We start from the raw sequence: 24,481 nt of genomic DNA on the forward strand, positions 1-24,481 counted from the left end.
TTAACACCCTTAGTGCCTACGTGGCACACACGTGTACCTGCGTAGACACTTCAGTGTGTTGTGCCATGTATGTGTCACGTAGGCACTAAGGGTGTCAAAATTATATTTTTAATTAGTTCAGGGGGTAATAGGACCCTATTTAAGTTGAGGTGTGTCATAGCCTTTTTGGATATAGTTCAGGGGTGTAATTGGGTATTATTTCTTTAATATTTAATTATCATTCTATTTATTCCTATTCTCAACATGTCGACGGTTGGAGGTAGGGATTGAGCACTTGTGGCAACAGAGGGTGGTGAAAAGTCATGATGATTCTCCTAAAAATGATTTGTTAATAAATAATAAGGAACTAAACTAAATGATATGCATAATTTACAACCGTAGAAGAAAGATTATTTAATTTAAAATAAAGTCACAACATTGTATTAATTAAGTTATATGATGATATGATTGTTAAGAAAAAATTGAATAGTCGTGACTGTGACTTTTTATCTAAACACATTCAACAAACAACGTTGTTGATACATCAAATTCCTCATCTGTTGCGACTGATGAATCAGTTGTTAGAAGAAATCAAAAAAACTCCTAAAACAGATGGTATATCTGTTGCAACATATGGGTTATTTGATGCAACAGATATACAATCTGTTGCCATAACTTAATAAAAAAAATGGTTATTATTTTATTAAAGAAACGGTTATTGAAAACCAGGTGTCTTTGATTTTTAAATTAAGAAAAAGGTTATTTAAATTTAATAAGCTGAAAAGTCATGACTTGTCACAATAATTAAAACTCACCAGCTTAATTTAATTAAGTCATTTCTTTTCACAGAAAACAATAAGAAAATAAATGATAAACACAATTTAAACCGTAAAAAAACTCACCAAAAATATTCTTGTTTTTAAATCTGTTTTATTAATTTATATAATTAAAAAGTCCTAAAATTTGGATTAATAATATGATGATAATTTTTTTAAAAAAAAATAGATTATATGTTGCAACAGATAGATAATCTGATGCAACAAGTTATCTATTGTTGCAACGGATGATATATCTTTTGTCACAGATAAATTATCTGATGCAACAGATATATAATATGTTGTCACAACTCAATGTAAAAATGGTTCATGGAAAGAACTAAGTATTAGAATAAATTGAAAAGTCATGACTTATCACAATATTACTAAATTAATTTAATTAAGTCATGATTTATCACAATATTACTAAATTAAGTCATAACTTTTTACAGTAATCAAGAATGTCATTAATAAATGGAGGTGAACAGTTGTGCCTCTAAATCTGTTTTATTAATTTATATAATTAAAAAGTCAGAAAATTTGAATGTCATGATGATAATTTTTTAAAAAAAGAGATATATAGATTATATGTTGCAACAGATATATTATTTGATGCAACAGGTTAACTATTTGTTGCAACAGATGATATATCTGTTGTCACAGATGATTTATCTGATGCAACAGATATATAATCTGTTGTCACAACTCAATATAAAAACGGTTCTTAGAAAGAACTAATTATTATTGATAATAATAATAATAATAATAATCTGAAAAGTCGACTTATCACAAATTGCTTAATTTAGTCAAGTCATAACTTTTCACAGTAAGCAAGAAATATTATTAATAAATGGAGGTGAATCGTTGTGACTTTTTACCTAACACATTCAAGTTCAATCCTCCATAAATAGGTTCTTCTTTACTCAATCGTTCATTCTACTACACTCTATTTTATTCCTTGCTCTTGTTACACCTTCAACTACTTTCTCTTCAAGGACTTCATAGCTTTTTCCTGTCTCTGATAAGTTTTTTTCTTAAATTTTTTGTAATATATGTTGTATTACATTTGAATTCTTTCTTTTCTTTACTTTTTTTTACGTGTGTGTTTTGTCAGCTTATGCGTTTTCTAGATATGGCTGATCCAGTGTGGAATGTCACTATTTTACGAGACGTCATGCGAGAACTACAAAAGGAGGTTCATGACCTGCAATGGGAGTTGGCCGCCATTAGAGTAAGGATGTTGCAGGAGATCCGCAAGTTGAGGAGGGCGCTGCTGCTGTCGGTTGAAGATTGGCCGGCTGGCCATACTAATAATAATGATGATGATAATAATAATTAAGCTTTTTTTCTTTACCTATGTATTTTTATGTTTTTTGTTTAATAAAAAATTTATGTTTGATGCATTTGACGTTTTAATTCTTATTTAATTTTCATGTTGTCTATTTCTTTTTCTCAACGAATGACATGTCTACAATTAAGAAATAATTTGAATCCAGTATCAATAGCAAGAGATCAATATATGAGTTGAGTTATCTGTTGGGTTTGTGACAGGAGCTGCATTTTGTTGTTCGAAATAAATTATTCATCTATTGCAACAGAATAATTATCTGTTGCAATAGATAAATATTCTTTTGCAACAGATATATATTCAGTTGCAACAGATTACTTGTCTATTGGAACAAATAACTAATCTAGTGCAACAGATTATTTATCTGTTGAAACAGATTACTAATCTGGTGTAACATATTATTAATCTGTTGCAACAGAATACCCATCTATTTGATTCATATTACAGGCACCTAGAACCATAAACATGAATCCAACATGAGTCTACTGTTGCAACAGATCATTTATCTAGTGCCACAGATGATGGATCTGTTTAAACAGATTGCTCTTATGTTGCATTGATGTTCGCGTGCTAGCTATTGTTGAAAAAACAACACACTAGCAGTTACCCAGATGACAAATTCAACTAAAAAACATAATTTGACTTACTAAAGTCTCCTCGCAAATAAATGTCAATGTTGAAAGTGATGTACAAAATAAAATTTGACATAAGAAATTGGTCAAAGGGCAGCAGTTGCGGTAACAACAACAATAACAATAATTGTCAACAAGAAGAATATGGAGATGATAATGAAGTACAAGATGGTGATAATGAATCAGAAGATGATGAATAAAGCAGCAGCAACAATGAATAACTATCGCGAAGAGAGAGAAAATAACAACGAATGAGGAGAGAGAAAAACGAGCCTTTTTTCCCTTCATTTTCTGTTATATTAACTAACATTTAGATCAAAATGTAAATTTAAAAACTTATGGGTTATTTTAAATTTTTCTAATCTTTCTTAATCCATAATTAAGTAATTGTCACCTCCACTCAATTATTAAGACTTGTGTTACCTACATCTCATTTTAAAACTCTTTTGTCACCTACAAGCAAAAATCCTAGTTTCTTTTCTTTAATAAGTGTGCATCGAGGCAAAAATTTATTTATTTTGTGTTAGAATATTGGAAAAACAATCTTAAAGAATGAGTAATTAATGTTATGAAGAAAATATAAAAAAATATTTAATTAATATTATGAATAAAATATGAAAAAAGATTATTCTTTCTTAATTTGTCAAAATTAACAAAATAAATATAAAAAAATAATGACAAATAAATTAAGGGTAGTGTTACAAAAGTTTTAGTTTGTTCCCAAATAAATTCAGACAAATTTCATTTTTCTTTTATCCATTTGAAGCTTCACGAAAATGGCAACTACGCCACCCAATTTCATTCAACCCGACCCGACAACCGTCCCACTTCTCCGACGCCGTATCGACACCGGAGGTGGCCGCCGTCAGTCCTCCCTTTCCATCCTCCTCAGACGCGTCACCGGTCGGCGCGCCGGCGGCGGAGTCGGGGGCGCGTCGATGCTAGTTCGTGAGACGGCAGCGCGTGAGCTAGACGAGCGGCGAGCTGACTGGGGATACTCGAAGCCTGTGGTAGCTTTAGACATGATGTGGAATTTGGGGTTTGTGATTGTGTCAATAGTGATTTTGTGCTGTGCGGTTGATGAGAAGACGAATGTTCCGATTAGGATTTGGATTATTGGGTATGCGGTGCAGTGTGTGGTGCATGTTGTGCTTGTTTGGATGGAGTATAGAAGGAGGAGTTTAGTACAAGGAGGAAGAAGTGATGATGTGGAAGAGGGGAATGAGGAAAGTGAGGATGGTGATGATAGGAATGAGGTTTTGGGTATTGGGAGTAATCAGTCAAGGTAAGCTCTATTTGTTCAATAAATTCATCTGTTTAGCATTTTTCTGCAATAGATACTTCAAATATTATGAATTCATCTGTGTAGGATGAAGTTGGTGGAATTATTAATAGTATCAATTCTAGTATAGCTCAGTTAAATTACATTTGAACTCATGAGACTGGTTGGTTATGAAGGGAGCCTTGGAGTAACTGGTATAGTTGTTGCCATGTGACTAAGAGGTCAGGGGTTCAAGTTGTGGAAACACCCTATTGCAGAAATGTAGGACAATGTTGCCCTTCCCTGGCTTAAGTGCATCGGGCTGCCCTTTTAGACTGTTTGGTTATGAGCTATATAGACTTCCAACCAGTGATGTAGAGCCAGGATTTTCACTAAGGGAATCAAAATATGAAGAAGTTAACAGTTAAACATCTATTAAACATACATAATAATAATTTTGACATGTATAGCTAGTGTAATTTTCCGCCAAACGGATTTGTGCGGTTGATTCTCAAATGAAGCAAAGAATTGACAACGTCTCTCTCTTCCCAGTAGCAGGCAAGGCAAAGAAGAAACGCCCCTTGCATTTCCCGTTTTGAATGAACCCCCTCATCCTTACCCGACTCCGCCTTGTAGAAGCTATCTGAATATAGGGGTCCATATAGGTGCGGCACCATGTGAATAGAAGATGCTAAAAGGGATTAGATACACCTAAAATGTCCCGAAAGACCTTGCGATTTCTCAGAACCCATGCGAATTTGTTGAGAATTGAACATAATGGGAGTGTTATTAACTAGTTGGTGTAAAGGAGATATTGGTATAATGTATAAAAAATAAAAGAAGTGGTGGATTCTTTATTCTTCTTAATTGATGTTGTTGGGACGTGCTTGAGGCCTTTCCCATCAATCTTCTAAATAATTTGTTTTGTAACCATATTTTCTAGGTTAGCTTGCGCACACCTCGACTAATTTCACTATACCTGCCACCTCCCACCAGTAACAGGTATCAATTAAATTTGTCCACCAAGGCTAGAACATATTAGAAGAAATCATCTAGTATATTTTGTCTGCGTACACTCTACCCTCCCCAGACCCCACTATGTGGGAATACACTGGGTATGTTATTGTTGTTGTTTTTGTAATGGCTAATCGTGATAACCACACTAGCATCTGATTTAGGAAAATGCTCAGCACTTCCTTATAGTACTTTACGGACTTTGGTAGTTGCAAAACTAGACGACAACATGGATGTAAATAACTATGCAACACAACTCCATCTCTTGCTTAGGCTCCAAAGAACATCGAAATATTTATCTTCTCTTCGGATCTCTGGTTTGATCTTCTCCTTCTCTTAATCGAACTATTTGAACTTTAGTTGACGAGTTTGCAGGAGTAACCTAATTCCAGTGCTTTCTGTGAGAGGCTACTATCTTGGGATTTTCTTCCCCTTTTCTTCTGTACAAATAATTTGTAATCCATTTGAAGACGCGCATATTTAATCTCTATATTTTTGCTATTATAGTACCTGAAATGTACCTGATTGAGTTTGCTTTGTATGTAGTATATGTACATAAAGACAGTAGTAAAATTGAACCAAAGGAAAGGCTTTGATTGATTAAATGAAGTATGTTAATTGATTGTATTTCAGAAGCTGAAATCTTGATAATTGCTATTTGCAGAGGAACACATGCTTGAAATTGATTAGTAATTTCCAAAGTCGTCAGCCGTAGTTTACTCGTAGGCCTCACCAACTGCGATCTATTTAAACACATGCATGGTTTTTATAGTCAACCTTGTAAATGGAACTTAAAGAGTAGACTGATAATATCCAGTATCTACTAGGTTACATGGATTTTGTAACATCCATCTAGTCATAGAAATATCCGTATATCAGGGCAGGATAATGTCTTCCGAGAAAGCAGGAGCAACAGAGAGCCCCAACTTGTGGGAAAATTTTATAAATTTCTTTTATAGGTTAAGACGATGCAAAATTTACTGGGAATAATGTATCTTTCCTCTTTTATCGGTGAGAGTTCACGGTAGACGGTAGTATTATGTCAGTGATTCTTACCTTTTGGATTAAGTTAATCCAAGTAGAAGTGGTTTCTGCAGGTCCTCATTCCGTTATGCAAAGCAATTGTTTGTGTCTTCTGCATGCACTTTTGATATTCAATGAATAGGTTACACACACGCCCACATAAACTGTAGAGCATATACGAATACGATATGTATGTATTTATGTCTTGTAGGCTTTTATGTACCTCAATTCTAGCAGACAATTTCTTTTTGATAACCGTGGTATCCAGGCCAGCTTGCGTGCACCTCGACTAATTTCATGGGATACCTGTCACCTCCCACCAGCAATAGGTACCAGCTAGCTCTGTCCTCCAAGGCTAGAACAGAGAGGAAGAAATCACCTAGTGTTTGTCTCTGTTCGGAATTGAATTTGAGACTCATGGTGCTCAACCCACTTCATTGAATCACTAGGCCACACCCTTGGGTGCTAGCAGACAAATTCATATAACTTGCCACCCATCTTAGAGATGTGTTTAAATGGGCTGGGGGGTGAGAGACAACTGCCAAAGAAGCAGATGAAACTTCAAGCGACCTCTCTTTGCTTAGTAAATTCTGAATTTTCTTTCTCATTGAAAAGAGACGTGACACTTAAGAAACAATCCAGGCTTGGCACTTAAAAGAGATACCATTTTTTGGAATTCAATCAATATAACGTTGTCTCAGACGCGTATTCTAAGAATAAACTGTTAATCTGATTGGTTGTAAGTTTCTGTACAGGTTGGGGTATATGAAATTGGTTCTTAAAATATGCTTACAAAGTTAACCTAACTGCTCAAATTGTCTCATCTTTGTTGACTTCGGAGCCTTGCAATGACTTTAAATTCTTAGAACTAGAAAGTACAGTTTGAATTATTGCTCTTTTCAGAAGTATAATGTTATCTTTAATTTAGGATGTTCCGATATACAAATGAATGACGTTTAGTAGGGGAAGTTCTACGTCATCTTATTGTGTTATGTTACCATGAATTTTACTTTTTAAGACATTCAAACTATTATTTTGCAGAAGTTCCAACTTATACTCGATGGTGTATTCAAATTTCATTTCTTTGATCTGTGTGCATGAGATATGATATACACCTGATCGCCTATTCATATCTTATGCTTTACAGCTAGCATTACTTTATAGGTTTCTGACCTGTCTCGTACAGTATGATTGATCTGCTATCACCCAGTAGATTATCACCGAGTTACAATTGATATTTGTTGCTCTGCAAGCTGAAAACTACTGCTTAAATAAGTATGGAAATTATGTACCATTCAACTTGGCTATGTCACAACACATTTTTAATCTTCTGGATAAACATATAGATGCATGTATTCTCATCATTTGACCGACAATTTAAAATGTCTTCTGAGCATCGAAAAAGATATGTATTCTTTTTTCTTGGTTAATGCTTGCTGCTATAGAAGTGGCAAATTTAGTTTATTGACTCCTCACTATTTTGGACATTGCAGTGTTGCTAAACGATGTGAATATGTGAATACAATGGGGTCACTTATTTGGTGGATAGTTGGGTTTTACTGGATAGTCTCTGGTGGCGAAATTCTTTTACGGAATGCTCCACATCTATACTGGTATGTCAAGATCTACTATCGCTTCAAGCCTTTATTGTAAACGAGGAAGAACTTTATAAAATTATAATTTGTGTTAAATTTAGTATTACATTATACAACTCTTATGTTTAGTTGATAGTCGTCTATGAGACTTGTAATTGTTATCTCTATTTTCAAATTGTGATTTTAAAAGTTGCAAACCCCTTTAGGAACTCTCCCAATATATTTTATCAGAGTAGTCATTTTGGGACAGCTCAAAAATGTACAATAGGTCATAGGTATAGGCTCTAATTGAATTTTTCTTAATTTAAATTCCTTTAACATACTAGTAATACTTGCACAGCTCAGACAGTATGTAATTTCAAAATTTTGGGATATATTTGTCTAAATGCAACTTCGATTTTTTCACATTTTAGGAAGTGGTAATTGTGGAAAAGATGTTATTGATTAGTTCATGAATTGGCCTTTTTCGTTATTGTTGTTCACAACAATATAGAAGGACTAGAGTTGAGAAGTAGAATTTTTTTTTCTAGTTATCTAGAATTTTTTAGTTGTGCCCAGAAATATTTAATTTCTACTTCTGTCTGGTTCAGCTGCCTGATTCATGCTTATGTCACGGACCAGCTTAATTATGCTTAGATCTGCCATCTCATTACAGCATATAAGTTGTCATCTCAAGAGAAGCCATGGAGGATTATTATCTTCGCGGTCTCTCTTTTAAATTTTTCTGAGCGATGATTTTTTATTTTTTTTGTATTGTTTTCCTTTTCTTTTTTAAATGTTTGTGATCACCAGACAGTCATGTTTGATCACTGATGTGAAGTGATGCAGGTTGGCAGTTGTATTTCTGGCATTCGATGTATTCTTTGCCATCTTTTGTGTTGCTTTGGCATGTCTGATAGGAGTTGCTCTTTGTTGCTGCTTGCCTTGCATAATTGCAGTACTCTATGCAGTGGGTCAGGTAAGTAACAGAAAAAAATAATTACAGGCAAGCTACTTGATATGTTTCTGGTATGATCTTTTACCTGTAATATAGGAAGGTGCATCGGATGATGATCTCAGAGCTCTTCCCAAGTATAGATTCCATATCTGCAAGGGTGAGGAGAAACCAAGTGTAGGAGCTGGTAGGATGATACCAATTGAGACAAGCAACGGATACCTGGGCATTGAGCGTATTCTTTTGCCTGAGGATGCAGTAAGTTAATTGCATGTTTTATATGCTTTAAGGCAGTTTGGCATAGTGGCACTGACAAAAACGCAACCAGTCATCATTTTCTTTCTCCTTTATCTTGTTCCCGTGCACTACTATGTCTATATTGGAAATAGAGCTGTTTTACTGTATGCATATTCCACAACCTTACTTCAAGATTGTAGCTTTTCAAGTGGACAGTTATCTTACTTTTGTTTTAACATTTAGCTCTATGGGTACTGTAGTAGTGCAAAGTGAACTACATTTGGATCTGCTGTTTCAGCTAGGATCCGGATTATGTCACATGCGGAATACTAATAGATTTAGTAGTCTTTCTGAATTATTATTTGTGACAAAATTGTTACCAATACTTTAACTTTTGTTTGCTAGGAATGTTGTATATGCCTTACCTCTTACGAGGATGGGGCAGAACTCCATGCTCTCCCCTGTAATCATCATTTCCACTCCACCTGCATTGTGAAATGGCTTAAGATGAATGCCACATGTCCACTATGCAAGTACAACATCCTGAAGGGGAATGAGCAGGTTTAGAGCAGAGGAAACTGTAAAAGAATGTATCACTGTTTCGGGGTTTTAAAGCCACCTGTGGAAGCTGGAAATACTGCTTGCCGAATACATATCAGAACACATATCTGCTTTCCAACTAGCTGAGCTTCCTCATGTTATATAAGAGGTCTTTCCTGTAGTGAATTATCTTCAGTTATAGAAAAAATGTAGTAACAACCCCACCCAAAATAAAAAACTAAAAACGAAGAACAGCTGGTCCTTGATCCAGCTCATGTAAATTATCTTGGTTCCATTGTATCCAGTAGGAGGGGGTATGTAGGATCTAGCTCTTGTAACTACTATGCTTTCTTCTTGTGTGTGGTTTCATCTCCGGGATATACTTGTGCTCCTTGTATTTTCCAGATTGAGCTTTCCCTCTGAACACAGAAAAGTTGGTGATAGTTTGATCCAACTTTTTACTCCATTTGTAATACGTCGTCGTGCCAAGAGTGCTCGAAATGGCCTTTTATCTCACAAAGACAGGGGTAAGGTTCGTGTAGATCCTATCTCTCTACTCTCTGGATTATACCAATATGTTGTTGAGCACAAGGCAAGAGTTATTTACTTAGAAGTAATCGAATTGACTGTAGGAAATACTGTTCTCTACGTTTCATAAAATTGAAGATACTTTGGAACTGCTGCAATCTTGTGAAATATCTAAGTAAAAAGAGAGAGAGAGAGAGAGAGCAAGTAATAAAAGAATACACTGACGAAGGATAGAACTTCCTACAGATAGGGGTTTGATCAACAAGATATTATTGGTTAATTGACATTGACTTATTGGAGATTACTGATTTTTAAACAGTTTTGTAAAAATGCTTTATTAGGTTTAGAGCTGTCAATATGGGCTGGTTCAACTCAAGTTTTACGGATCAAAGAATTTGATGGGTTCGGACAGGCTGATCCTAAGTTTTAAAGGGTCTTAAAATGTATGGTCCAATTCAGCCCTAATACGGTCCCGAGTTGGGATGGGCTAACCCTTTATTTTTACCGATTGTTTTGTTAGATTTTATTTTTTAATTTATATTTGAACTAATAGGTATGACAATCTATTCACACTTTTAATATATCATTATATAAAGTATATAATTCTACTATGATTTATAATATTTTTAACACCAATACATTGTTAAGCACATTTAAATTCATTGATTAAATTATCTTAATTAACATCAACATTCATCTAAATTTATATGCAAATTTAATAAGTTCAATAATATCAAAAAGTTATATGTCAAAAATTAATATATTTAAAATTCACTTAAAAATATTATCGTTTTGAATTTAGGTTATGTTATCCAATCGATTTTGAGTAGCTGCAATAACATTTCATGATGGACACAATTTTTATATTTATGACTAGAAATTTTAGTATTAGCTATTTAATGCTGAATGAGTAAAATATTGCGTAAGATACTCAATATAATTTATTGAGTATTCACTATATATAGTTTTAATTCTTTTTGCTTACAATTTTTTTTTTTTAATTTTAAGTTTAAATTGAATAACAATAATAAATGAAACATCTATACTTGATAATTAAGGTTTAATATTTAATAAGTTAAATATTATGTAGGATATTAAACTTATTCAATAACTTCTATTCTTCATTATTACTTTTTCTTTCACAATATTAATATATTTTTAATTTAAATTAAATAGTATTTTGTCCCACGGGCAAGTCCAGTTTTGCCTTAGTCAAGCTTTAATAGCCAACGAGCTAACTTGGGTTGGGCTTATAAACCCCAACTTTAAATGGGCTCAAAAATCATAATCCAACCCAACCCTAATAACGGGTTGGGTTGGGCCGGCCTCAAAGGCCAAACCTATTTTGACGGCTCTAAATTTAGGTTACTGTTTAGTTTTCGATTTTAAGATTTTAGTTAATAATTATAGTGGTTTTAAATTTTAAATACATATCCTAGATTCTTTTGTATTTTATAGTTGTTGACTTGGTGTCATTATTTTCTTTCTAAAGTCGTTGGTTTGGTGGGTTTTTACCAATCAATGTGAATTGTAAATTGACGTGATTTTTCTTTTTGAGAGATTGATAGCGTTCAATTAAATTTGCTACTTAACAAGAGATTATTTTAGCAATAACTTATTTGGATTTTTTGTTGTTTGTAATTTGTGTAGATTTTTATACATGAAGGCAGTGTACATACGAATGAATGAAAACAAGAAAAAGTAAAAGAAAAATAGAACATTTTCTTATTGGTGAAATTAAAAATTGAACTGTTAATGATAGAAAATTGATAATAAATAAGCGATTCGATTATCAGTTAGCATGTTTACGAACTGATAAATTGAATTGATAATACATAAAATCAAATCGATCGATGCACACTTCTACCTACTAGCAGTTCCTAATCAAACGTTGTGCGAAAAGTTGTCACTGGCAAGATCCAACTAATTATTTTAAAAATTATGCCATATTATTTTTTGATTCTTTTACCATACACAATCAAATTTAGACTTTTTAAAATGGCATAATACATAAAAGTGATCTTAAACTTGACACTAAATTTTAACTTTGACCCTAAACTTTGACAATATACAAATATGACCTTTATCTATTCTAAACCTGAACAAATAAGCACCTCTATTTTGCAACTTAGGTGCGTGTACTTCACTTGCTATGACGTGGATTAATAATTCAATTATATGGTGCCACCTAATTAAAATAGCAGAGCCACGTAATATTTTATATATCAATATATATAAGGCCAAATACACAATTGTGCATATAAAATAGTTGAAGTCCTCTTAAAAGATATTTCATGTTCGGCCATAAAATAATTTTGAAGTCCACATTTATTGAAGTTGTCTTAACAACACTTTTGAAGTCCAAAGAAAATTTCTCAAATCTTTGTCTCAATTGACAAAAAATGTTGAAATTTTCCATCAAATCTACATAAATTTGAGGCGTTTTCAGTTATTTATCCTTAATTTCGAAAAGGTATGTTTTGTGCCTTTTTCAATTTTAGAGTTAGGGTTTTTGCATAATAGGATTTTAGAGTTAGGGCTTTCAATTTAGAGTCGTTTTCAGTTTTTAATAGGGTTTCATCAGCTGATATTACTTTTTATCACAGATTATGAGTCATATTATTGCACTTTTTCATCATGGAGGTCGCTTTTACAAGGGTCGGTATGTATCAACAGTACCCAATGTTGTGTTTGAAATAGAATGTGTGCAAGGCATATTTGGGCAAATTGGCAAAAAATTTGGAAAGGTGAAGAAAGGAGGAAAGCATTTTGGAGGTGTGCTAAAGCTAGTTTTGAGGTAAAATTGAGAGAAGATTTTTAGTATTTGAGCACACTTGGTAAGAAAATATGTGAGTCTTTGCTTATATATGATAAAGAATATTGGTGTAGGGCTTATTTTAGTGAAAGAACCAAGTGTGATGTGGTGGAAAATAATATGTGTGAAATATTTAATTCTTGGATTGTTGGTCCTAGACATAAGTCTGTGATTAGTATGCTTAAGGATATTAGGCATAAAATAATGGATAGGCATGGAGATATGATCAAATTTACAGATACTTGGATCAGTGATATTTCACCCATGGCAAGGCTAATTTTAGAAGATAATAAAGAGATTGTTAGGAAACTAAAGGTGAATTGGAATCACGAAATTGGATTTGAGATTCAAGATGGAGACTATAAACACATAGTTGATCTGGTTAAGAAGACATGTACCTGCAGGTTGTGGCAATTGAGAGGTATACCTTGCAAATATGTAGTTTGTGCCTTGTATCACATTGGATATGAATCGAAAAATTATGTGGAGCATTGGTATAGAAGAGATACATTCCTACGTGCTTATAAGTACTTCATACAACCTAGCTCTAACATGATAATGTGGCCTGAAAGTAACAATCCACCCATTAAACCACCTGAAGTTAAGCCAATGCCGGGAAAACCTTCAAGAAATAGAAAAAAAGCTAAAGATGAATCAAGAAAGAAAAAATGGGGGAAAGCATCAAAAATGGAGTAAAAATGACATGTTCCAAATGTCATCAGGTTGGGCATAACAGAAGAAGTTGCAAAATAGTGGTACGTATTTTTGTGTTTCTTTATCCGTCTAATCATTCTTACTCTTCTAACCTTTTCTTAATGTACAACTCCCTCAAAAGCCTTCTTAGCAGCCTTCACAATCAAGATCAATGGGTCAGCCTAGTACTCAAAATTCTTCATCTTTATGTCCTGAAACTTCAAGAGTTAAGGGAAGTAAAAAGCAAGAAGCTAGCTCTTCAACTACGAAGGAGACATCTTCTTCAGTTGAAAGGAAAAAAACAAGAGATGTGGGGTTCGGTGTTTACACAGACACACAATCTGGAAGGCAAGTCCTTAATGTATGTAATTCATGCCTTATTTAACTTGCATCTTTATTTATGAATCGCGAGTAATGTTTTTTTTAATAATGCAGCCCGGAAGATCGAGTGAAAGAGTTATTTTAAGTGGCACGACACTAAAGGATGCATCACTGACAAATACTGATTTGGGGTTCAAGCCACCTCGTTTGAAATGGAATGGAAAAGATGCAGTAACTGGAAATCAACTTCAACATATACAACAACGTAAAAAGCTGAAAATCAGATCCTAAAGTTGTGTTAAATTGGACAGCTTTTTTTTGTTTTTGATGTATATTTTGTGAAGGTCTTTTGTGGATGCTAATTTAAAATCCAACAGTGGTAATGGCATGTAGATATGTCAAACAATTAAAATGTTGGTTATTTTGATGTATGCAACCTTTGATTTAGATATGCTTGTTTTGTCTTCGAACAGATTTTTTGGTTGGCTGGCCTTTTAGCTAATTAAAGTGATGACTTTTTATTGTTCAGTTCTTGAAAATGGTTTTGTCTTTTTATATTGTTACTTAACCCCTTATATTATTCGGACAGGCCACTATTAGGACTTCCCTGTTAACATATTTTGCACTCTATAGATGTACAAATTTGAACTAATATCAAAGAGTCTTTACTGACAAAAGTTGACGTATTACAATAGCTACTACATAAATAACTCTCTATAAATCCAAGATATTATCACAATGATCAATAAAGCTTGATACTTCCTCCTAATTTTCTCCTTTTCTTCATCATGTTTTTTGATCTGTTTTTGTAATCCTGAAATAGCAATTCTAGCATGTTCAGGATAATCAACTTCATACCATCGAAAATACTTACATCCAACCTGTTTAAGAAGAACAAAACAACCATAAAAATTTAATCTTCAATGAAAAGAAAAGTAAATCTACTATGCAACCTTACCCGACCATCTTCACATCCAAGAAACCAACGACCTGGGTTGTTTACAGATTCAATATTGCTCTTTTTCCGCAATGACAAAAGAAATTAGATGTCATTTTCATCAATGAGCTGAAAATAATAAAAAAATATTAGAGAAAAGTTGTTGGAGAAGTGGGAATTTGATTTGTAAAAAGGAAGGTATATAAAAAGGAATTAGTAAGGGCATTATAGTCAATTAACCCATTTTTTACCGTTGAAACGCTCAGAATTTATGCTGCACGTGCGTCATTTTGCGTGTAACACACGCATTTTTCCACATAGGACTGAAGGTCATATTTGTGCACTTTGGAATAGATAAAGGTTATATTTGTGCACTGTTAAAGTTTAGGATCAAAGTTAAAATTTAGTGTCAAGTTTAAGGTCACTTTTATGTATTATGCCTTTTAAAATCAACTCAGTTTATATCTTCAATATAAGTATGATTCGTAAGGTCATTTTAGAGTCACACTATTATTATTACTAGTTTAGGTGTACGCGTCTTGCGCGTGTATCTCATTTTAATTAGTTCAAATATTACATTAAATAAGATATTTGTTTAAATAATAAAGATGAATATAACAATTAAATTTAATAGCTTTTGAGTATGTATATATGGAAATTTATTTATTAAACCTAATCATTACCAAAAATATTTTTAAAAGCCAATTGACATTCATCTACCATCTGTAAATTGCAACAAAACAATACAATGATAAAGGCATCAAAATAATTCAATTAAATATAATCTTTACACACGAAATTTTTTTCAAAGTCATCCGACACTCATCTACCACCTGTAAACAATAAAAAAATAATACGATAATAGAGATATCAAAATAATACAACTAAACCTAACCTTTACATAAAAAAATTCCTCAAAGTCGACCAACATTTATCTATCACCGGTAAACTGCAACAAAATAATACGATAAAAGTGATATCAAAACAATACAATTAAACTTAAATTTTACACACAAAAAATTCTCAAAGCCGATCGAGATTCATCTACAAACTATAAACTACCACAAATAATAAACTAATAGAGATATTACCATATTACAATTAAACCTAACCTTACCTAAAAAAAAATTCAAAGCCGACCGACATTCATCTAGATCTATAAATTAAAATAAAATAATAAGATAATAAAGATATTAAAACAATACAATTAAACTTAACCTTTACACAAGAAATTCTTCAAAATCAACCAACATCCATTTACGACCTGTAAACTATAAACAAAAAATATAATAGTAATCACAAAACTTCGATTTTGATCCAATTAACTCTTGTCTGAACGAAAATTTTGACCCTAAAGAATGATTTTGAATGAAAACAAAGAAGATATATAAATACACACATGTTGAATTCTATTATACTGACAAAAACAGTGAAGAAGTTGAGCGTTAGAAAATCAAGCATCCACCATCTAGACATGCAATCGAATCAAATTAGATGAGCATCATTCATATTCTCTCAATAGGCGAACCGGTTTGTTCTCTAGTTTAACGTACATCTCAATATTTAGAGAAGTATTTTCTTAATAGAGTCCTATTTTAGGAGTATTTTTTTAATTGAACAGTAGAAAGAAAAATATTAATTAATTCTCCTTCCATATATTTTAGGAGTCTCATATATTTTAGAAAGTCTAGTAGAAAAAAATATTAATTAATTCTCCTACCATATATTTTAGGATTCACATATATTTTAGGAAGTCTAGTTAATTTAATAAAAAAGTTAACAGTTTTTATTTTCAAAAGTAAGACAATATATTAGGACTCTACTGAATGTATAATTGTTACTTGTTTTAGTTTGTTAAAAGTAGTGACAACTTTTAAATTTTGCCAAATATATTCCTACGCTTTTTTCTTTTGTTAAAAAATAAGATAATGTTTGTTAAGTCTTACCATATATTTTAAACTTCTGATCCCATATATTTTAGGAGATAATATTATAAATATAATTAAATAATAATTTAAGAAAATAATGAAATGATGATTTTGTCTAAAGGAAAAACTTTTAATGAAGAATAAAAAGTTCGAATCACTTTTCAAAGGGTCTTCACACTTTTAGTATATTATAGATTATAGATTATAAATATAGAAATAGATATAAATTATAGATATAGATATAGATTATTGATAATCTCTGATTCATTACATAAAAAAGTAAGAAGTTTAAATTATTTGCCTATCATAATTACACGAGACTGATATGAATCTAAATTGCTTCAGTAGCAATACAAAGCTGATGCATAATCGATCAGATTCCTTTGCATGGCTTATGCTATTAACAAGCTAGAAAAAAAAAACATCAGAATTTATCTGAAAAAAAGATACACGTTCTATTATTTAAAAATGGAAAGAGGGTCAAATTTACGCTTTACATTGAAAAATTGATTAAATATATCATTCGTCATACTTTGAGCTTAAATTTATCCTTATCATACTTTAGGGTCAAATTTACCCTTCCACTTTGAAACATTGGCTAAATATTTCCTTTGTCATACTTTGGGGTCAAATTTATCCTCGATGTCATATTTTGGGGTCATATTTATCCTCATTGTTAAGAAATTTTTCACCAATACCATTATTTTAACATAAAAGTCCAAATCAATGTTAAGTTGCCCATTTTTTTAAAAAATAAATCACACCCTAATTTAATTCTCCCGATCGACCCACAAAAATGCACAAACAAATATATCCTCCCTCACTTCTGCTGGTTAAATTTTCCCAACAAATAAAAATATTTCTCTTTCAACTTACAATGCTGGTAGGTTGTGTACAAGTGAACAAAAAGTAAAACGAAATGAAATAACGTAGAAGCATGAAACTTGAAAAAATGTCCATTACAAACTCTGCTCCTTTTTAATTATATTCAAATTTTAAAATTTGGCATGTAATTCTATGTGCATCTAGATTCAAGAATTAGTGATTAAGGTTTTCTAAGAAAATGACATGATGGAAAATTTGTGCAGATCTAAATTGCATATACTGACATATGAATAAAGATATGCCACGATTGGCACATAGGAAAACCTCTTAAATCAATCATCCAGAAAAATATCTAGTGGGTTTAATCTATTGTATTTGACCGTACAATGCTATTTTTCATGAGCTCTGCATTGATGTAGATCCATGAACTAAGAGAGGTGTATACATTTTTGTGTGTGCACTAATGTAGATCAGTTTTTCATGAGCTATGCACTGATAAATATCCAATGGCTTAATCTGATTGAAAAAATTTGACCAACAGAATTAAAGGGGACATATTTATCTGTGTCTTTTTTGTGGCTCGAGTTGGATTGCATGGGTTAGATGAGGGTGTGTTTTATTTTTAAAGAACTGGTCATTTAACGTTGATTTGAACTTTTCTATTAAAGAAATGACATATGTGAAAAGTTTTTTAACAACGAAGGTAAATTTGATCCCAAAGTATAACATCGAGGGTAAATTTGATCCAAAAGTATGAAGAAGGATATATTTAGACCATTTTTGTAAATTTGACCCCCCCAAGTATGACAACGATGGTAAATTTGATCTCAAAGTATGACGAAGAGTATATTTAGCCAATTTTTCAAAGTAGAGAAATTCTTTTTTCCTTTAAAAATAGAGAAAAAGCACAAAGTATTCATTAAAGTTGTCTTGGGCATTTAATATTTGCGAAGGGTCCTATTACTTCACTAAATAATTTTATCGTTTGGTTGAAAAATAATTATCCCGGGATTACCCAGAGTAACTTATCTCACCATGCAAATGGAATAACTTATCCCATCACTATGGTGTAAATAGTGGGATAAGTTATCCAGATATTGATTAATACCTCCAACCAAACATGGGATAAAATAATCCTCATTTTATCCTGTGACTACTTATCCCTTATACCTCACACCAAATGACAGTAATATTATTACCTCTTCTTTTTCGATCATTCCAAATTTGAGAAAAAAGTTATTTTCACACACCAATTCTTGAGTGCCACATGTTAAAATGTCATAAATTAAGAGAGAGGGAGAGAGAGAAATTATTTTACTATTATTTATAAGGGAGAATTTCAAATTTTGGTAGTCCTCACAAGGGCATTTTAGATATTTTACTTCCTTGGCTAAGTGAATTAATAGAATACATATGACAATTGATGATGTTCTTTTATTAAATATTTTTATTTTTGCCCTTATTCTTTTTGTTAAGGTCATTCTCACTTGTGTGTTTGCTCTCTTCCTACCACTTAGTAAATTATCTTTTGATTAAAACTTCCTTCATTTTAAATTAATAATGACTTTTGCTCAAAAAAATTATTCAAAAATAACTTTCATATAAAATCAAAGTTAGTAATAATTTTCAACTATACTTATAGTAAATATTGTTCAATTCTTTAAAAAATATATAATAAATAGGATAATTTAATCAATAATAAATAATACATTACCGTTATTTTATGTAAATCTTCTAAATTAAGGTTGCAACAATTTTTTATATACTTGAAGTCAGTGAAATAATTTATTGTATAAGATTGAAAAAATAAATTTTGCTAAAACTCTTGTCACATGAAATTATAGGTGAAAATAAAATAATAAATATCAAAAAAAATTTATTTCTATCTATAACTGAGAAATTATATACCCACAAACTCATTAAAACAGCAATTTTGATCATCATTTAATTGCCATTATTAAAATATCATCATGTTATTTTATAATATATTGAACGAAAAAGGGCCTAAAATGCCCTTTAACTATGTAAAATAATGCAAAAAACGCCCCCCATCTACCTATTGGGCCTAAAATGCCCTTTCAGTCTATTCATTGAGCCAAAAATGTCCTTTTCACCTATCTACTGGACCTAAAATGTCCTTTCTGTCTACCTATTGGGCCTATTTTACTTTTTTATTTAGGCAAACTACATGAAAAGGCTATCCTTAAAACTCAATTACATAAATAATAGTAGTAATTTTTCAATATTACAAAAATATAAGTTTTTTTTACATATATAGCCATTTAAAAAATCAGAAAAGATAATTATAATTTCTAATTTAATGAGATAACTAATTATCAATTCACCTTAATTTAAAAGATATATTTTCAATCTTCAAATTAAAAATGAAAAAGATAATCCCTACTTTCAAATCTCTCTCTTATATTCAAAATTCTGTTTTCAAATCTTTCTCTCTTATTTCAAAATTCAAATATTTTTAAATAAACTAAGTATTCCATTATTTGCTCGTGTATGTTTCATTTTGTTTTCATGTATGTTAATCATCTAATATTATTTCATTATCGAGTATTTTTAATCCTAATGTAATGGATTAACCATAATTTTTTATGGATAAATATTTTTGGAATAAAAATCATTATGTTGGAAGTACATATAAACCATGTATTTTTGTTGTAGAAGTATAATGTATGTCAAAGTCAGATTATTATTATTATGTTTTTGATATAATTTATCGGATAAATATTCATGGTATATCTCATTATGTCGGAAGTACTTTTCTTGTTAAAAAATTATTTATTAAATATAAATATATATTTTCAGTATTACATGTTATAAAATTTTTATATCTAAAATATACCATTTATGTTTATGGTATAAATATAATTTATATGGTATAAATATAATTTGTATGGTATAAATATACCATGTATTTTTATGATATAAATATAATATTTATAATATATAAATATACCATGAATTTTTATGGTATAAATATATCATATATTTTTATGGAGTTATCGTGAAAGCAGGTAATAAAAATGAAAAACATATAATTTTGATATAGTATATAAAATATCTTTTCATGCAATTTACCTAAATAAAAGGAAAAAATAACCCAATAGGTAGACGGAAAGGATATTTTAGGCTCAATAGGTAGACGGAAAGGATATTTTAGGCTCAATATGTAGACATGAAGGACATTTTAAGTCCAATAGGTAGACGGAGAGCATTTTTTCACAATTTTACACAGTTGAAGGACATTTTTGGCCCTTTTCCAAATACTGAATTACTTGTGGCGTTTTTATATATTCTAATTCTCCAATAATACTTTCTTCCGCGCAAATAATTTTTTTAAAAAATTATCCATATTTGTTAAGAACTTTAATAATTATAAAACTTATCAATAAAATACATTTAATACACCGGTCATTAGATTATGTTAATTATAAAGTAAAAGATATAATATAAATTATATTTTTGAATTTAAAATTATTATTTTTTATATCATGAGTTTGGACCCAAACTTAGCATGAGCCTCGTGAAACTAGTTTTATAAATAAAAGAAAAAAACTTTCGAAAGCCCCACCCTTTTCCCATTTGCTTCTCCCCTTCTCCGTAATCTTCTTCACTAATAAATAAATGACGATAATTGTGCAAACTTTAAAGTTATGGGTTATTATTTCTACAATTTGAATCAAAAGAGTTATCACTAAATTTGAATGAACTATATTGGTAAATTGGAAAACCAAACGAGCGGATACACCATTGTTATACTAAGGAGTTAAAATAAAATTAGTGACTACTTTTTAGGAAAGGACAAATAGAGTACCTATTTTATTTGAATGAGAATAATTGTAATTTTAGAAAAATAACCATTATGTTGTTCTAAGGAAAAATTAGAGAAAGTAGTATACTTAAAATCATAATTACAATAAGGGAAAAGACATCGTTTCCTTCCCAAACTATACAAGAAAAATCGAAGTCACACCTAAATTATACGAGTGACCTATTACACACCTAAACTATAAAAAAGTGATACCTTTTACACCCTGTAAAACATTATACCACTTGCATGTGGTGCGGTGTATTACACACGCCTGCCACATTAATGCCATGTCAGCATAATACAAAAAAAATAATAAAAAATATCAAAACCCCCTTATTATTTTTTTAATTTTGTCATCTATAATTTTTCTCTATTCTTCTTTGGCATTCACTCATCAATATCCAATTTATTTCTCTTCTTCTTCATCATTCACTCATCAAAATCACTTTAATTTTCCTCAATTCACCTTTGTTAGGGCTTGAATTATTATTTTTTCCTACATTTAACGATTATTTTGGGATTTTCTCATCCGAGCTTTGTGATTTTGATTGGAATTGTAATCAAATTCTTAATTTTGAGATTTTTGCTTGGAATTGAGATCAATTTGTTGAGTAATTAAGAAAAATCAATCTGAGTTTTGTGATTTTTGATTAAAATTGTAATCAAATTGTTGGGTAATTAAGAAAAATTCATCTGAATTTTGTTAGTTTTGCTTGAAATTGTGATCAATTTATTGAAAAATTAGAGAAAACCCATCTGAATTTTGTGATTTTTGATTGGATATTTGAATTTTTCTTATAGAATGTAAAGAAATAATTCAAATATTAATTGGTTTGCAAGGAAAAATAATACTTGTATGATTGAAGAATCTATCACAATCCGTCAAGAAATCGAACACTGCTGTTCTTTTCCTTTTTTTTTTCTTTTTTTTGTGTGTGTGGCTATTTGGAATTGAATTGCTAAGTTTTGTGGTGATGACGTTCATTGGCAACGATGAGGAAGAAGGAATAGTAATGGTGGTACCAACACCCTTATCAGATCTCTGATTATTTTGCTCTGTTTCTTTGTTCATATGGATTATGGAATAACTATTTCTCTTAATTTTTCTGTCTATTGATTGTTTTGAAAGTCAACGCGTTAATCGATCATATTTTCTAGTTTTATGCTGATGTTCTATGTTGTTGGGGTTGGGGGTGATGAAGAAGATAGTTGGTTAGGGTGGGGTTGGAGTTTGAGGGTGGGGGTGATGAAGAAGATGATGGTTTGGGGGTGGGGGAGAGGAGATGGATGTTTGGGGGGTGGGTAGAGTGAATATTTTATTTTTTTATTGTTTTTTGCTTTAATTTTTAGTGTAGACGCGCCTGTTTTTATTCAATTAATTATATTTTTTTCACGTCAGATCTAGGGGGTAAAAAGTATCACTTTTTTATAGTTTAGGTGTAATAATTCACTTGTATAGTTTAAGTGTGGCTTCGACTTTTCTTGTATAGCTTGGGGAGGAAACGATGCATTTTAAATCGTAGCACTTTTCAAAATTACAATTTATAGTAAGAGTAGATACATATGTTATATTACAATGTATATACATATAGTTGTCCTTTTTGTTATGGAGATTTTGTGTCCTATATATTTATATATACATATGAATGAGATATGTATTTCTGTAAATACATATGTAGATACATATGTATGTTTTGTACTGTAAATACATATCCAGATCTGTATGGCTATATATTTTGTATATTTTTTGAATATGTCTATGTGATATACATATTTGTCTTTTCAAAATAAAAGTTAGAGATAGAAGAGTAAAAACAAAAAAAATAGAAAAAAAAAGTGAAAAAAGGAAGAAAGAGAAATAGAAGTGTAAAAATAACAGAAAATAAAGAAACAAAAAAATAAAAAAGAAGAAAATGAAAACAGGAAAAGAAAAAAAGATATGAGAAAGGAAAAAATAAAATGAAAAAGAAAAAAATAAAGAAAAAACAAAAAAAGGAAAAAAAAAATAGAAGAGAGAAAATAAAGTGGAAAGAAAAAAATAAAAAAGAAAAAGAAATCAGAATAAAAAATAAGATGAAAAAAAAAACTAACAAGAAAAAAAGTTAGAGATATAAGAGAGAGAGAAAAAAAAAACAGTAATGATATTTTATTTCGAAATTTTGAAGACCATGAAGATAATTATCTTCAAATATGAGAAAGAAAAAAAAAGGAAAAAAAAAGGAAAAAAAAAAAGAGAAATAAAAGAGAGAAAATAAAGTGAAAAGAAAAAAATCAAAGAAAAAAAAAATTGATAAAAAAAATAAGATAGAAGATACAACTATATTCGGGGAGGGGGAGTGAGATAGTGGAATGAAAATAAGAAAAAGTAAAGTAAAGGGAGTAAAACTAGCATTTGTCTAGTTAATGAGCAAAATAATGCTACTTTTGCTATAAACTGTTATTTTTTAAAAGTGTTGCTATTTATTGTAATTATAGTCTTAAATATGCTACTTTCTCTAATTTTCCTTGAATTTACAACTTACTTTTCTTTCTGGACTTATGATTCTTTTAAGAGGATCTTTCAGAAATAGCAACACTTTTCTATAAAACCATCATTCCATAGTCATATTTTACATAATTACCACCTATAGCCATTGTATTCGATTTTCAGCCATTGTATTCACTTTTATTTAGTAATCTGTATTCATAAAAAACAGAAATACAGTACATATTTATTCTCACAAAAAACACTACTATTATTTTTATTTTTTTATATTTTTTTATTTTTCGTGTTTTCCCATTTTTTTCTTCTTCTTTTTTCTATTTTTTTATTTCTTTCTTTTTATTTTTTTTCCTTTTTTCTCTCTTTAATATCTAACTTCTATTTCTCTTTCTTCTTTTCTTTTCTTGTTTGATTTTTTTTTTAATTTTTTTGTACTTATTTTCTTTATCATTTTTTGTATTTTCAAAAAATATGACTAGTCGAACACAAGTCATGGATGATAACGTAAATACCACAATTACATATCGCATTTGTAGTCACACTGTTATTTATATTTTTGTATTCATTGATACAACTGTATTTGTATTTGTATTTTAAAGTTCGTGCTTGTATTTATATTTTATAGTTCACATTTGTATTTATATTTTATAGTTTGCACTTGTATTTGTTAGTTTGCACTATCATTTATATTTTATATAATTTGCACTTGTATTTTAAAGAACTGTTTTGTATTTTTATTTATAATTGA

General features: G+C 30.6%; 2 protein-coding genes across 2 annotated transcripts; both read left to right on the forward strand.

Annotated features, from left to right (window-relative positions):
* Window positions 1-3,467: 3,467 nt before the first annotated feature.
* LOC107870557 (E3 ubiquitin protein ligase RIE1) lies at window positions 3,468-9,844 on the forward strand. The gene is made up of 5 exons (XM_016717125.2): window positions 3,468-4,059; window positions 7,566-7,685; window positions 8,496-8,625; window positions 8,701-8,859; window positions 9,244-9,844. Exons 1-5 carry the CDS (start codon window positions 3,551-3,553, stop codon window positions 9,403-9,405), a joined length of 1,080 nt encoding a protein of 359 aa, XP_016572611.1. The 5' UTR covers window positions 3,468-3,550; the 3' UTR covers window positions 9,406-9,844.
* A 3,081-nt stretch (window positions 9,845-12,925) lies between these two features.
* Window positions 12,926-13,417, forward strand: LOC107871734. Its single transcript, XM_016718625.1, has one exon. The coding sequence runs from the start codon at window positions 12,926-12,928 to the stop codon at window positions 13,415-13,417; it is 492 nt and encodes a 163-aa protein (XP_016574111.1).
* Window positions 13,418-24,481: the final 11,064 nt, after the last annotated feature.

The sequence above is a fragment of the Capsicum annuum genome, chromosome 5 (genome assembly GCF_002878395.1).
Source record: "Capsicum annuum cultivar UCD-10X-F1 chromosome 5, UCD10Xv1.1, whole genome shotgun sequence".
Taxonomy (NCBI): domain Eukaryota; kingdom Viridiplantae; phylum Streptophyta; class Magnoliopsida; order Solanales; family Solanaceae; genus Capsicum; species Capsicum annuum.